This window comes from Narcine bancroftii, chromosome 7, assembly GCF_036971445.1.
Source record: "Narcine bancroftii isolate sNarBan1 chromosome 7, sNarBan1.hap1, whole genome shotgun sequence".
Classification (NCBI taxonomy): Eukaryota; Metazoa; Chordata; class Chondrichthyes; order Torpediniformes; family Narcinidae; genus Narcine; species Narcine bancroftii.
Window position 1 is genome coordinate 98,941,837 of NC_091475.1, and position 14,055 is coordinate 98,955,891.

Sequence of the window (14,055 nt, forward strand, 5' to 3'; positions counted from 1 at the left end):
AGACCTGAAAAACTTATACCATTTCCCCTAACTCAAAAGCTTCTTCCTGGAAAAAGCAGATTTTCACCACTGCATAACCTTTGATTGATTGTGAAAAAGGGTATTCGCAGATTAGATTAAAACAGGGGTGCAGTGCTAATTTTTTAGGTGCCAGAGCTCACAAAAAACAGCGTCAAAGGAGGTGCTGGAGAGACCACATTGGGTGCCGGAGTGGCACTTCGCTGAGCTCCGGCAGCACTGCACCCCTGAATACAAACGCAGAAATGCTCAAGGAAGTCGGACGATTTTGTGTTCAAGCCTCAAACCTCATAGTTCACCAAGGAACTTTGTCCTCATGTATGCTCCTGGACGACTGAAGGCAAGCAACTTGAGGGACTGGAAAAATAATGCTGTCTTCAAAAATGTTCTAAATTTACTGGTAGGTTAGGTAATTCCTTCCCAGAATTGGTAATTCCAATACCCAGACCATTGTTGTCTGAGCTACGCTCAATTGGCTTTGATAATTTGGCCCATCGTTTGCATACCTAACACCAGACTCCCAAAACAGACAGTATATTATGAGTTTACTCATGGGAGATTATGAGGCAGACAGAGAAAAAGATTCAAGTGTTTGCTCAGAGATTTCTTGAAGAAGTGCAACATTTGCACTGAATGATTCGAGGGTGCCCAGATGGATTATGAGTTATTGTTCCTCCAAATTGTAGGAGGTCTCAGATGAGATAATGGACAGACATGTCCACATGGGAATGAGACGGGAAATTTAAATAGTTGGTTACTGGGAGATCTCAGCTATTGGACAGAACAAAGGTGCTCAATGAAGTGAAGCCCCAGTCTGCTTCCAGTCTCTCTGATGTAGAGGAGGCCACAATGGGAATACTGGATGCAATAGATGACCTCTGCAGACAGTGTTGCTTCACTCGGATAGACTGTTTGGGTTCAAAATGATGATGAGGGTGGAGGTGTGGGTGTTAGCCCTCACCATCCCCAATCTCTGCTATTCCCCATCTCCATATCTGCATTCCTCATGCTCTCTCTTTCCCTATCCCTCTGTCTCCTTTCCTACAGTTCTGCATTCACAGAGCTATCTGTTCCCCGATCAATTCTCAGCTTTTCTCTCCTCCCTTATATCCATACCCATCTACGGCCTCTTTGCTGTTGGTCTGTGCTCCTCCCTCTGCCCTTTTTTACCTTCTCCTCCCTGCTTTTTATTCAGGTGCCTGCCTACTTTTTTGCTCATACCATAATGAAGGATTCAGGCCTAAAATGCTGACATATATCTTTGACTCCTAAGGACACTGCAGTATTTGCCGAGTTTCTCCAGCACTTTTACATAATGTTGTTATAATCTGGAAGAATTGCGTGGTAAAATGAAGGATAAGTATGTGAAGAGACCAGTGGCCCCAATTGCACTAAATAATGATTGCAGTTCACAATCAGGAAAACTTACATGTATGGTGTGAAACAATGAAGTCTGCAGACACTATGATTGTAGAAAAAGTTTTGAAGAAGAGCTCAGCCGCCAAACGTCAGCTATATATCTTTACCTCCTATGGATGCTTCAGGACATGCTGACTTCCTTCATCATTTCTGTATTTTTACTGGCTTACGTATGAATACATATCATTCAAAAGTTTCATGCTGAAAGGAGTAAACTAGAAAATTAGTTGCTCGCAAATTATGTGATATGTAACCTAAATGCTTTGTGAGCTGGTGAGTTTAGTTTCCTTTCCACTCCTCATTGAACATGAATGGGTTTTCAGTTCAATTCACAATTGTTGTGGATCAGGCAGCTCCACTTCCTTTTCATTAATTTTGATTGATAAATTGAATTCTTCTTTAATCCAACTGTAAATAATCCTACTTGATTGATATTTGATATAATTGATTGCTTACATCAAGATTAAAAAGTCTTGCATCTCTGCAGTAGCATTCAGATCACCTTCTGGATATCCCAGAGTGTTTCATACTTCATGAAGAACTTCAGTTGCTATTGGAATGAAGGATCCATGGCAACTAAATTGTATTCAGCTGCTCCAAGCCAATGGAAAATGATCAGATAATCTGTACTGTATGATGCTACTAAAGGATAAATATCAGCTAAGATATCAAGGATAAATGTCCTGCTATTTTATGTCAAACTAAGGGTATATAAATAAGCATAATATCCCACATAAAGGCTGATCACTGGTGAGGCAGCTAGCAGCTGAACCACTTATAGACCATGTTGATGCAAATCAGAACTTGTGTGTATTAGCATTTTCATATTTTTCAATCTGTTAGTATTGTCACACTTGACGTTTTATCCTGTGAAACTTTACTTTTCACTGTCTTGTAAGCAGTAAATCACACATTTATGGTTTTGTGGGGGACTCTTTTATTATAACCACATCCAAGTATTGTATGGAATGCTGACAATTGAGTATATTGAGAGGATTATGGGAATGATGGGGGTGAGTTGACCATATTGTTCTTTGGCCCCAAATGTGCCTGACATCTATAGATGTTCCTGAGTTCTGATCAAAGGCAAGATGATGCAGACTGTTTGCAGCAAAATGGGAAGTTGCAAATCCCCAACTTCTTGATGAAGAGCCCAACAAAAATGTTGACTATTTCTCTCCCTGGATCCTGCCTGACCTGTTGAGTCCCTCCAGCTTCTCGATGTTTGCTCACAGATTCCAGTATCTGCAGTTCTTGTGCTGAACTCGACTATCTAAATTTTCCATTGACAGCTACCTTGCTGGCAAAAATAAATAGAATGTGGAACATTTTGTGAAGAAATGTTCACAACACTTGAAAGCTGTTAAAATTTGCATATTTAATATGCATTACCTACAGTGGAAAGTATAAAAATGCAAGAAACTAATAATGAGTTAGTCATTTTTTCCATAAACCCCTTACTGTGCTTGTTAATTAAGAATCGCACTATCCTGGCACATTCTCTTTAATTCATATTATTGACTTTATTGTTTCAGTTTCTAGGAAGCAATAAGAAAAAGCATCTCTGGTAATCAGGTATTTAGATAAGCTTGGATAGCTAAATAATATTCTTGACGCTATATAATTTTGACATAGGCCAATAACTTGGGTGTCTGCCATCCACTAAGCATATCTCCAAATTTTAATTTAATTTGATTTAATTAATTTGTCACCATCATTTACTGGAATAAAAATGATTTTCAATGAGCTGGAGGTAGTGCCCCTGCACCCAAACTTGGATTGAACTTGGTGTAAATACATTGAAGAATAACATATATAAGCAGAGTTAACTTGACCCCTAGGATTCAGTAAGAAATATAATTATTCCTCTTTTCGTCATTATCTAGCGTCTCGGCTTTGGATATGACTCTGGTTATTTGGATATGACTACAGTAATGCACACATGCATATCCATCTACGTCATTTCATCCTTAGTCACTGAGCTATTTCCAGTAATTGTCAATTGGTTCACTGAAATCTATAAGAGCAGAGGTTATGCAGGTACACAATCCTTTATCCAGAACCCTTGGGGACAGTGTGTTTCAAATTTCGGATTTTTCCGGATTTCGGAAAGCCAGATTTAAGCCCACCCAAATTGTGCTGCCGTATCCACCCCCACCCCCTTCCAGTCACGCTGCCATCTTCCCACCTGACTCGTGCTGCCGGTCTCTCGCCCGCCTGACTCGCGCTGCCAGTCTCCCTCCCTCACCCGCTCGACTCACGTTGCCGTCTCCCTCCCCACTTGCCATATTTTAGAGCTTTCCAGATTTTAGATGTCCGGATAAAGAATACCTGTATTAAATATCCAGAAAAGAAAAGACCACTACCAATTTGTCCAAACTATGCACCACCCCCTGCAGAAAAAGAGGTCCTCAATAATACCATAAACAATGTCAGGACCCAATGCACGAGTGCAATCACAATACAAAAAAATGTGCTGGAGAAACTCAAAAGGTCACACAGCATTCATAGGGAGTAAAGATTAAGCAAAGGTTTGGGCCTTTGTTAAGATATGAGCAAAAAAAGATAGGTCCTCCATTCTCATCGGTCCTCTCCTGCCCCATCTATGGTAGTGTCTGTGGGGCCCACATTGGTTTCATTGATTGCATCAGATGCACAATATAGTCGCCCTCAACCAAGAAAAAGAAATGTTATGCACGTATGGCTTTGATGTAACACACTACATTGCTTTTCCTGATTCAGCATTGTTTCCAAATTTAATGAGTTTATTAAGTTTCTTTGATCATGTCTTTACCATTACTTAACTTGATGAGATGTTATTCTTGAATCAGTTCAGTCAAACCTTGTCTTTCAATCATCTCCACTGGAACTACTTCTGGAATATACATAACATAACTTTTTAATGTCTTGCAGAAGCATAATCATTGTACTATTTTCATAAGATACCTCATTTAAGTATGTGGCTATCAGATCTAATTTCCCATTTTGAACATCAGATTTACCAAATGGGGTTAATGCTATCATGTTGCTTCCTAAGTCCCTCTCCATGGTTATGTTGACATTTTGTTTCTGTCTCAACTGCTTTTATTTCTATTCTCCACTCAGGATTTAACTAATTCAGTTCAATCATATTCAGAACTAACAATAGCTGGAGGAACACAGCAGGTCAGTGTGATGATTCCACTGTGATGCTGTTATGCCATTAGTACTGTATCTCTGAGTATGGCTGGCCCACCTCTTCCCTGTAACTCCTCCCCCTGGAATTCCCCAATAAAGGCAATGGCACCCAGGTCCCTCCCTCAGTATTATCTTGGAACAGCAACAGGAGCATGTGTCAGTCTCGTGGTAATAAAAGCTTGTTGTAAAGTAGGTCCAGTCTTTTGGCATAATTGATAGGGTATCATTCAGCCAGCAACATGAGTAGAAATGGTTTGATGTTTTCCACCCATGAATGCTCTCTGACCACCACCAATTCTTGGCTCAAAATTCTTGCATCTGCCACTTTTGTGTTCTTAATAATGTTCAAGTTCTTCTTTCCATTATTAACTCAGCAGGATTGTAACCTGTTGCAGAATGTATTATGTGGCTTAGTAAGAAATTTGCTAATTACTGTCTCTGTTAAACTGGACAACAAGGACACTTATTGGAGGTGACATGGAGGTGACATGGGTTCAATTCTCACCTCCAGTGCTTTGAATATTTTTTCAATGGTTACCTTTCATATGTTGCTATTTCCTTTTACACTCTAAAGACTTGTGGATTGGTTTGTTAATTGGCTACAGTAAATTGCCTCTGGTTGAGGTTATATTTAGCATAAAGATGGTCACAGATTTTGAGGTGAAGAGGCCTTTTCCATCCAGTATGTCTCTATGATTCTATAACCTGTTAATATTTGTTTGTTAAATGCTCCTTTGACATGTCACCTTCTATACATCACATTGTTGAACAGTCTTGCCCATGTCAGGCAATGCCATATGGTATCTTATCTTAATTCCAACTCTGTTCTATTCCAATTTATCTCTCTTCCTGGACCTGGTTCTTCAGTGCACGTGAAAAGATTATGTGAATAGTTTTGAACCTGGCTTAATCTGGATCTGAATATTGTCCTGGGACATTTATGCATTTTTTTTTTAAGTATCCAAACTGAATCAATCTTTCCAATCAGGATTCAATTTTCTGACTATATTTTTTGCCCACAAATGATTTTTGATCAGAATAATCACCTACATCTTCTTGTAGTTCTATTTGCAAATTGTTGTGATGCAAAGCAACTCAACGGAAAAAAAATTTAATGTGCCACTTAATTATGTTTTCTAATTCAGTGTGGTTTTCATCAGTGATACTTAACCTAATTAGCTCTGTATCATTATCTATGATTGATCAATCAGCCGTTGTGTTGATACTCATGTCAATGCGCTGACCATTCAACCATAATTTTATCTTCAAATCTTGCTGCTTTCCACCAAGGGTGTGAATGGTGTAAATGCAATATAACCTCATTTCTCCATTTTTCAGATTGGTTTCAAATCTGGAGAGATTCTGTTGCTGCAGGGTCTGGATTCGTCCAACTGTAGTTCTCAAGGAATTGTAAGAGTAAATTACAGGAAGTTCAGTTGAAGAACTGTAATATTGAACATCAGTTACATGTAGTTGAAAGTGGCTCTGGCTCAGGCTATGTGTGGTTGTGTGTACTTGCATGTGAGGACGTATTAGTGTGCATTTGTTCTTGTTCTCTTCAAACGGTCTCATTTTCTCTGTCTTGACAAAAGTTTGTGTAATCTGTGACACCAAGCTAAAGTGTATGTTTTTTTGAATGTCAGTTTTGGTTTCTGGAAAGGAACGATTAAAGAGAAGCCAAAGTCAATATTTTAAAATGAGTTTAATAGATGGCTGATGGAAAATGGAACCAAGGTAGGGGAAAGTGGGAGGGGAAAGGGAGCAATTTGGTTACTGCTGGTGTGACATTCAACAACCAAAATTCAGAAGACATCAGTACCATGTTTGCAGTCTGTGATGAGACAAAATGACCATGATTGTCTTTCTTTGAGCAGAGAAAGTCAAGGATAGATTGTTTTTATGTGAAGGCTTTTGGTAGAATAAATAGTTTATTTCTGTCCATAGTTTGTTAGATCTGTGACTGAACAACACAAGAGTAATTAATGTAACTGTCAAAAGAAACCAGGATGAAATAAGAAGAAATATTTTTTTCTGCAGTAAATTCCTATGGTCTAGAAAGCAATGTCTGAAAGGATAGTGACAGCATAAAAAAAGATTTCATAATTAAATTTATGAAGGATTGTTTGTCGGGCTGTGGGAATGAAATTATGGTATTATTGAGATAGTTGTTTTAAGCCTGATGAGCACAATGGCCTCTTTCACTGATAATCCTCACTCCATCAATTCATTTTACTGCATGCTCCTTGTTACAATGTGTCCTCCCTGATTTTGCTCAGTAACAGCCTAATTGCACATTTCATTATTATAAACACCTCAGCGTTCTAAAGTCCAATGTACAAATCAAATATGTAAAATTACATTCATGATAGCAGAATGTGAATGGCAATTAGTGTGTGTGTGTGGACACACATTTAACAACATACTGTAATATTCATCTGATTTTCCAGGCTAGGCAGTAACTCTGCAGTTTGCTGGTCTATCACGTTGGTGTAACAAAATCTATTTTGTTAAACTGTCAAATACCACCATCTAATGTGGAGAGGAGGTATTACATATTTTATAATATAAACAGAAAATGATGGAAATAATCAGCAGGTCAGGATGCATTTGTGGGAAGTCAATGTTCCATAAGGACTCCATTATATGTTCTCTTTGCTCTCTCTAGGAGGCAATGTAAGGGTTTCCCACAAAATCTATTATATATAAAATAGATCCAAAAACTGTACCTAATCCCAACCATGAATGGAAATATACTGATTCAACTTGCCTTATTAGCAGTTTTTTGCTTAAATCAGGAAGAATGTAATTTTACAGACCTTAGTTAGCTGGTGATTATTGAGCAATTGGAAGAAACAATGAGGAAACCATCATTAATTTTCATGTTGTGGATACTACCCTGGATTTGCTGCAGCCATTGCTATTTCCCCTTGATGAAGGAGTTATGGGGCAGAAGGATGACAACACAGTTCGACAGAATGGTAAAGAGAGAATTTAGGATGTTTGCTTTCATCAGACAATGCATTGGAAACAAGTGTTGGGATGTCATATTAAAGTTATACAAGACATTTGTGAGGCCACACCTGAAGTATTGTGTGCAGGAAGGATATTATGAAATTGGAAAGGATACAGCCAAGGTTTACAGAGTTGTTGCCAGGAATAATAAAGTTGAGTTATTGTGATAGACTGGAAAGCCTAAGCCTGTTTTCCTTAGAGCACAGGAGGTTGAGAGGGGATCTTATTATGGCCTATAAAATTATGAGAGGCATAAATGAGGTGAATACTGTCTATTTCATAGAGTAGAATAATCTAATATGAGAGGGAATAATTATATGGTGAAGGGGTGGGATTTAGAAGGGATGTGAAGGTTAATCTCTCTGAGGGTGGTGAGCAATCTGTCAAAAGTGGTAAAGACAGGTACATCAGCTTCCTTTAAAAAAAATTTGGATATTTATATGGATGATAGGGAGAGGTATGGGCTTAATGGTGGCAAGTAGGACTATAATTGGAGTCCTGTGATGGTGAGAACAAGTTTGGAGGGTCCAAGACATGATGAATCAGAGTGCGGTTTAATCACAAAGGAAATCGCAACAGGGGTCTCACTCAATTAAACAGATTGCACACATTTCACATGCATCAGATGCAACAAAACAACTGATACTTACAACAACCCACAATTCCCACAGATAATATGAAAAGACGATATAAACAGTATCCACCACCCCTCAGTAACTGGCAGGAACTCCGATTGATTATAGATAAATTACAATGATTGCAATAATGGACAAGTTACAACAGTCCTTTTCAAGCATTTACCACTGTAGCTCCCCGCCCTTTAATGGCACACATCTTACAATAAGTTCTCAAGCGTCATGCAAGACTCGCCATTTGGAGTGGAGGTAGGGTTCATTCCTCAGGGAAAAGAGGAAGAGCTGCATCATGTGGTGGGTTTTATACTGCAGCTAGCTGGAGGGGCTAGCTCAAGTATGCCCAAAATAGTTAAAGTGATTAGGAGAGCCATTTGCAAGGTGTCTGCTCATCTGTGGGTGGACTAAGCCTTGAATGGCAGGTGAGGTTACTTCCAACTAGGAAGGAGTCATGCGATCCTCCTCATTCCTCCCCCATCAGAAGTCACAACATCCCATCAATCTATTTGTGTTAGTACAGCTCCATTGGACACCAAGCAATTCCTTACTATAGTGAGGCCAATGGTAGTGGCCTAGTGAATAATAGTGGCACACCAACATCCCAATGTCTCAAACAGCCACCAGCTCCCCCATGACGTGCTGTATTCAAGGTACTAGTTCCTTTCTGCAGCCTCATTACAGAGACCTGGCTGGCACCTGGGCAGGAATCAATTCTGAATATTGTTGGATTTCTGTGTTTTAAAAGGGATAGAGATGGTGGAGGGTGGGGGGGGGGTGGTATGAGGAGGGTGGCATTACTGGTCATGGATACTACTACAGCTGCAGAAAGATTGGGGAAAATATAGCACGATCATCTTTTGAGTCAATATGGGTGGAAGTTAGGAACAGAGTGGGAGCAGTTATTCTGTTGGGAGTATTCCATAGGCCCCCTGGTAGCAGCAGAGCCACCAAGGAGTAGATTGGGAGGCACATTTTGGAAAGATGCAAAAATAACAGGGTTTCTTCAACTTCCCTAATATTGACTGGCACTTGCTTAGTGCCAAATGTTCAAACAAGGCAGGGTTTGTTAAGTATGTCCAGGATGGATTCATGTCACAGTGTGTTTACAGGCTAACTGGGGGAATGCCATATTAGATCCAGTATTAGGAAATGAACCTGGTCAGGTCACAGATCTCTCAATAGGTTAATATTTGGAGGACAGTAGCCACCATTCCATAGCCTTTAGCATTGTCATGAACAAGGATAGAGTCAGAGAGGATAGTGTAATTGGGGAAGGGAAAACTATGAGGCTATAGGACTTAAACTTGCAGGTATAATTGGGATGACATTTTTACAGGAAAATATACCATGGAGATGTGGTCAATGTTCAGGGATCTCTTGCAGGATGTTAGGGATAAATTTATCCTGGTGAGGCAGAGAAAGAATGGTGAGGTGAAGAAACCGTGGTTGACAAGAGAGGTGGAAAATCTAGTCATGTGGAAGAAGGCTGAATGCATGAGGTTAAGACAGCAAGGATCAGATAGGTCTCTTGAGGAATATAGGGTAGCAAGAAAGGAGCTTAAGAGGGGGCTGAGGAAAGCAAGAAGGGAACATAGAAGGCCTGAGCGAGTAGATATAAGAAAAACCCCAAGGCATTCTGACTTACGTGAAGAACAGAAGGGTGGCAGGAGTAGGACCGATTAGAGATAAAGGTGGGAAAATGTTCCTAGAGGCTATGGAAGTGGGTGAGGTCCTCAATGAATACCTCTCTTTTGTATTCAGCAAAGTTAGTGACCTTGATAACGGTGAGGACAATATGGGTAGGGGAAATGTTCTAGAACGTGTTGATATTAAGAGAAAGCAAAAATTTAAAGGCATTATGACAGATATGGGTTGTATAGGTTGTGAGAGTTTTTTTCTTAAATCTCACTCCTGGACCAGCTCACTACTAGCTCAACCTTGGAATTACATTAGATTTGGGATGGAGTACAGCCATCTGCTCACAGTCTTGAGGCAGGTTGGCCATTTAGATGTTACATTGAAGCTATGTGCTTCATGTTTTATCTCTCTTCCAGATGCACCCTGGCTGCTCAGGTTTCCTGGGCTTCAAGAAATCCAGCAGTTGAATGAGGTGAGGACAACTGCATGGAAACAAAATGAGTGTCTTTACAGAACCATGTGTGGGTCAATAAGCAAAGGAATAGTTTCTCCTGAATCCCACATTAACTGGCTTACCTCAATAAGAATGTTAAACATCTTTTTACTTCTGAATCTTGGTGCCACAAACAACATCACCAACATCCCTGTAATCACCGACACACACACACACACACACACACTAATCCTTCATGGATTGTCAATGACCTTCCAGGATTTTTAACCCTCACATGAGTGTACATCTTCCCCAGGCTCAAACTCATTTGAACCCTGGCTTCTTCCATTCTGTTCTGTGCTCAGTAGAAAGTTGTGGCTGTGAATCAGGATATCTTCCAGGAAAGGAGAATGTTGGGGGGGGGGGAAACCTAGGTTTCCAAAGAGCAATCACTTTCCAACTTCCATCTCTTTCAGGAGGCAATAAAAGCCTTTGCAACACAAAATATGATTATGTGAAGCATGAGTGATGTTCTCTTAAATTTGGCGGAAAGGTGGAAAAAGAATGCAGATCAAAACAGTGATGAGCCAACCAATCATAGCCAGGGCTTTATAAGAAACGTTGGCTGCTTTGGGAAGAGAAAGTCAGTGAATGTTCTTTTCCCTATCTAACATCAGGAATGGAGCAGATAGGGTGTTCTTTTGGAATAGTTTATTGCCAATTAAGATCCACTAGTAAACATAAACTTGTCTGCATGAGACAGCCAAGAATTATCCATTTCAATGAGGCATGAATTCCTTCTGGGAGGAAGATGAGTGAAAATTATCTGGTTAAGTTTGCCAAGAAAATTCGGAAGAAAATCATAAAGTGTGTGTTTGAACTGAGTGAAGAACAGGTAGCTGGATAAAATGGGTCAGGCATTCCTCCATGTTCATTATTACCCATCATTAGTATCATAATCAAACTTTACATTTATGTAATATGGGATGCACTGACAGAATCAGAAGCATGACAGCAGAATCACTCCACATAATCACTGAATTGCTAGTGTTTACAACACTATCAGTGCAAATTGGGTGTCAAAAAAACAGCATAAAATGCATGAAAACCTACTCTACCCAGGAATCTCAGACTGCTTTAGGTTCAGACCTTTATTCAGACCTGATCTCTCAGGATTGAGATGACTGGCTTCTTCTCTGATTCTGAGTTAGCTAGTGAGACCAATAAAGGACCAACAGGCCCTTCCACAGATGGGCAGAAGATGCATGATTGGGTTAGTGGGAAGATAGTTTGTAAGATGGCCTTTCATTGCTTGCTCAGAGCTTCTATATGCCTCAGAAGCAAGAACTCAAAGCTTCTCAAGTACCATCCCAAATGCTCTTCTAATTTGAATGGCCATGATTTCCTTGAGTAAATGATAATGTTACAGACTTTGAACACATACATTAATTTTCTAAACATAACTGAGTTCAGAACAGAGTGTATTTTTTTTTGGAGCCTCGAATTGGGCGAGCAAACATGGACTGCACAAAGTTGTCAATTGAGTCTAAATGAGGCCTCAAAGTGAGAATATTGACTGGAAGAGGAAGTGATATCGGATCCATTTGTCCTTCCAGGAAATTTGGAGGATTTTGGTAATATTTTAGCAATGCCTTGAGCAGCCAGCAGAAGGAAATCCAGGACTGACAAGCATAGGAAAATAGGGATCAGTGCTGCCCAATAGATTATCAGTTTTGTTAACCTTCAGAACTAAGGTGTCCAGAACCTCAGGTGAGCTGCAATTTACAAATTTTATTTATAGGCAATATTTATGTGTGGTCTCGCCATCGACAACATGTTTGCCAAAGCATACAAGAGGATGGGTTTGCACTCAATGAGACAATGGTCCTCTTACAACCTACTCTTGCTGCACCATACTGCCCTCTGACAAGAAAGGTTCATAGAGAAATGCCAGAAAATGTAAATCACTTCCCATGACTCAGGATCTCCCTTCAGCAAAGGTAAACATTAATGATGAATTTCTCACCTTTTTCAATGCCACAGCACAGCCTTTGATCAGAAGAGCAAAAGAGTATTTGAGGACTTAGACCTGCGTTCAGATATTAAGTTCAGAACAACATTTATCCATGAAGTGCAGGACTGTTTCAAAGTGAAACATTTCATACTGTGCTGCTACTGCATTGTAATAAGTACTTTTCAGCAAACACTGGCGCATGGAAAAAATCTTGAAACTCATGCAAACATTTAACATAATTTATCTATAATGTAAGACCAATTTGTTGTCATTTTTTGACTGGCATTATTCTTTTAAAAGACAATCAATTTACATCAGTGAACATGTTTGATTCCTCCTCACACTGTCCCATGTCTTATTTTCACAGATTGTCTACAAAGCCTGGTTGTGTTCCCAGTTCTTTGAGGCCGCACAGTTTCACTGTAGTTCCCGAATTCCCTGCAGGCAGTATTGTTCAGAGGTCCAGACCAGATGTCCATTTGTTTTACCAGACAATGAGGACCTTGTCTATGGTGGACTGCCAAGTTTCCTCTGTGCAGGTGAGTAATTTGATATGAAGTACATTTAAATGAATATGTGTGAAAAAGCATGTCTATATTGCAAGTGTCATGTTGTAATTATAAATGTTTATTTCATGTACATTGCAGTCTATGAATTAATGTCCCTGAGTAAATTACTTACACAATTGTAAGCTGCAAATATGAATTCTCTAGGGTACCACATTAACCAGGAAGTTGTCATCTTTTTTGTGTTGTTGGGCTTTAGTTGGAATGGTATATTGGGCTTTTTATGGAAGGAAGAGTGTAAGCTAGAAAAAATAAATCTATCTGTTGGCAGCCAATTGAAAAGGCAGATACGAAGGGTGGATGGAGGGGAATCTTTTAAAATCATGGTGTTACCTTTGACTCCAGATGCCTTCATCTGCAAGCTGACAAGGCCACACAGTAATGAAATGCACCTGAAATGAAAATGGAATGTAAATAGAAAAGCACCAGACCGCATCTCTTTGAGTGCAGAAGGTTGAATTAGAAGAAAAAAAAACAGTTTATAAAATCAAACTCTTCACTGGCAATGTGACATAGGCAGAAAGGGATGAAGGAATACAAATACCGAGAAGACAGCTGGAGAACAGCAGGTCAGATGATCCATCCTGTTTCTGCCTACTCTAAGTACCTTGAAGATCAGATTAACTCAGTATAATGAATAAAACAAGCAATAATCTTCTCTTCTTTACTGTAGTTGGCTTCAGAAAGCAAGTTTGTTGATCCGTGCTGATTTATTACAAATGAAATAATGATAATTTCATGGAAGTTTGAAGCACTTTGGTGTAAAGTGCACTTTGATGATGTGCCATACTCATGTAAATGCAATCGGTGGTTTATAAGACTGTCTTACTGATTCATTTGCTACTACCTCAAGCATAAGTAATGTGAATTATAATTAAAGAATGAGCTGTTCTCTGCCATTTGAATTGCACAACTTTGGACTGTCCCGTCATGAAAGGAAGCAGTGGAATATCTTGATACCAGGCTGCTGTTACGCATGGATTTCAAGTAGAAAAGAAACAATAACAAATGTCTAAAATATCTTGGATACTTAGTATTAAATAAGAAGATGGAAATTGAAAACATTTCAGCTCAGGTTCTCTTCATTATTCATTACTTCTTTACACAGTATTCTAGATGTAATGTTCCAGACATAATTTCATCCAT

General features: G+C 39.4%; 1 protein-coding gene across 3 annotated transcripts in view; it reads left to right on the plus strand.

The window, feature by feature from the left end:
• The window catches only part of LOC138739133 (NALCN channel auxiliary factor 1), a 735,665-nt gene that overhangs the window by 716,182 nt on the left and 5,428 nt on the right, over positions 1-14,055 (plus strand). For 2 of the 3 annotated variants that reach the window (XR_011342029.1, XR_011342028.1), the window contains 2 exons: positions 10,313-10,368; positions 12,711-12,792. Coding sequence is in view for 1 of the 3 variants with exons in the window: in XM_069890630.1 (XP_069746731.1) it covers positions 12,711-12,882 (172 nt within the window). In the remaining 2 variants the exon portion in view is untranslated. Of the gene's footprint in view, positions 1-10,312; positions 10,369-12,710; positions 12,883-14,055 lie in introns of those variants that run through there. The other variant, XM_069890630.1, reaches the window with a different exon arrangement.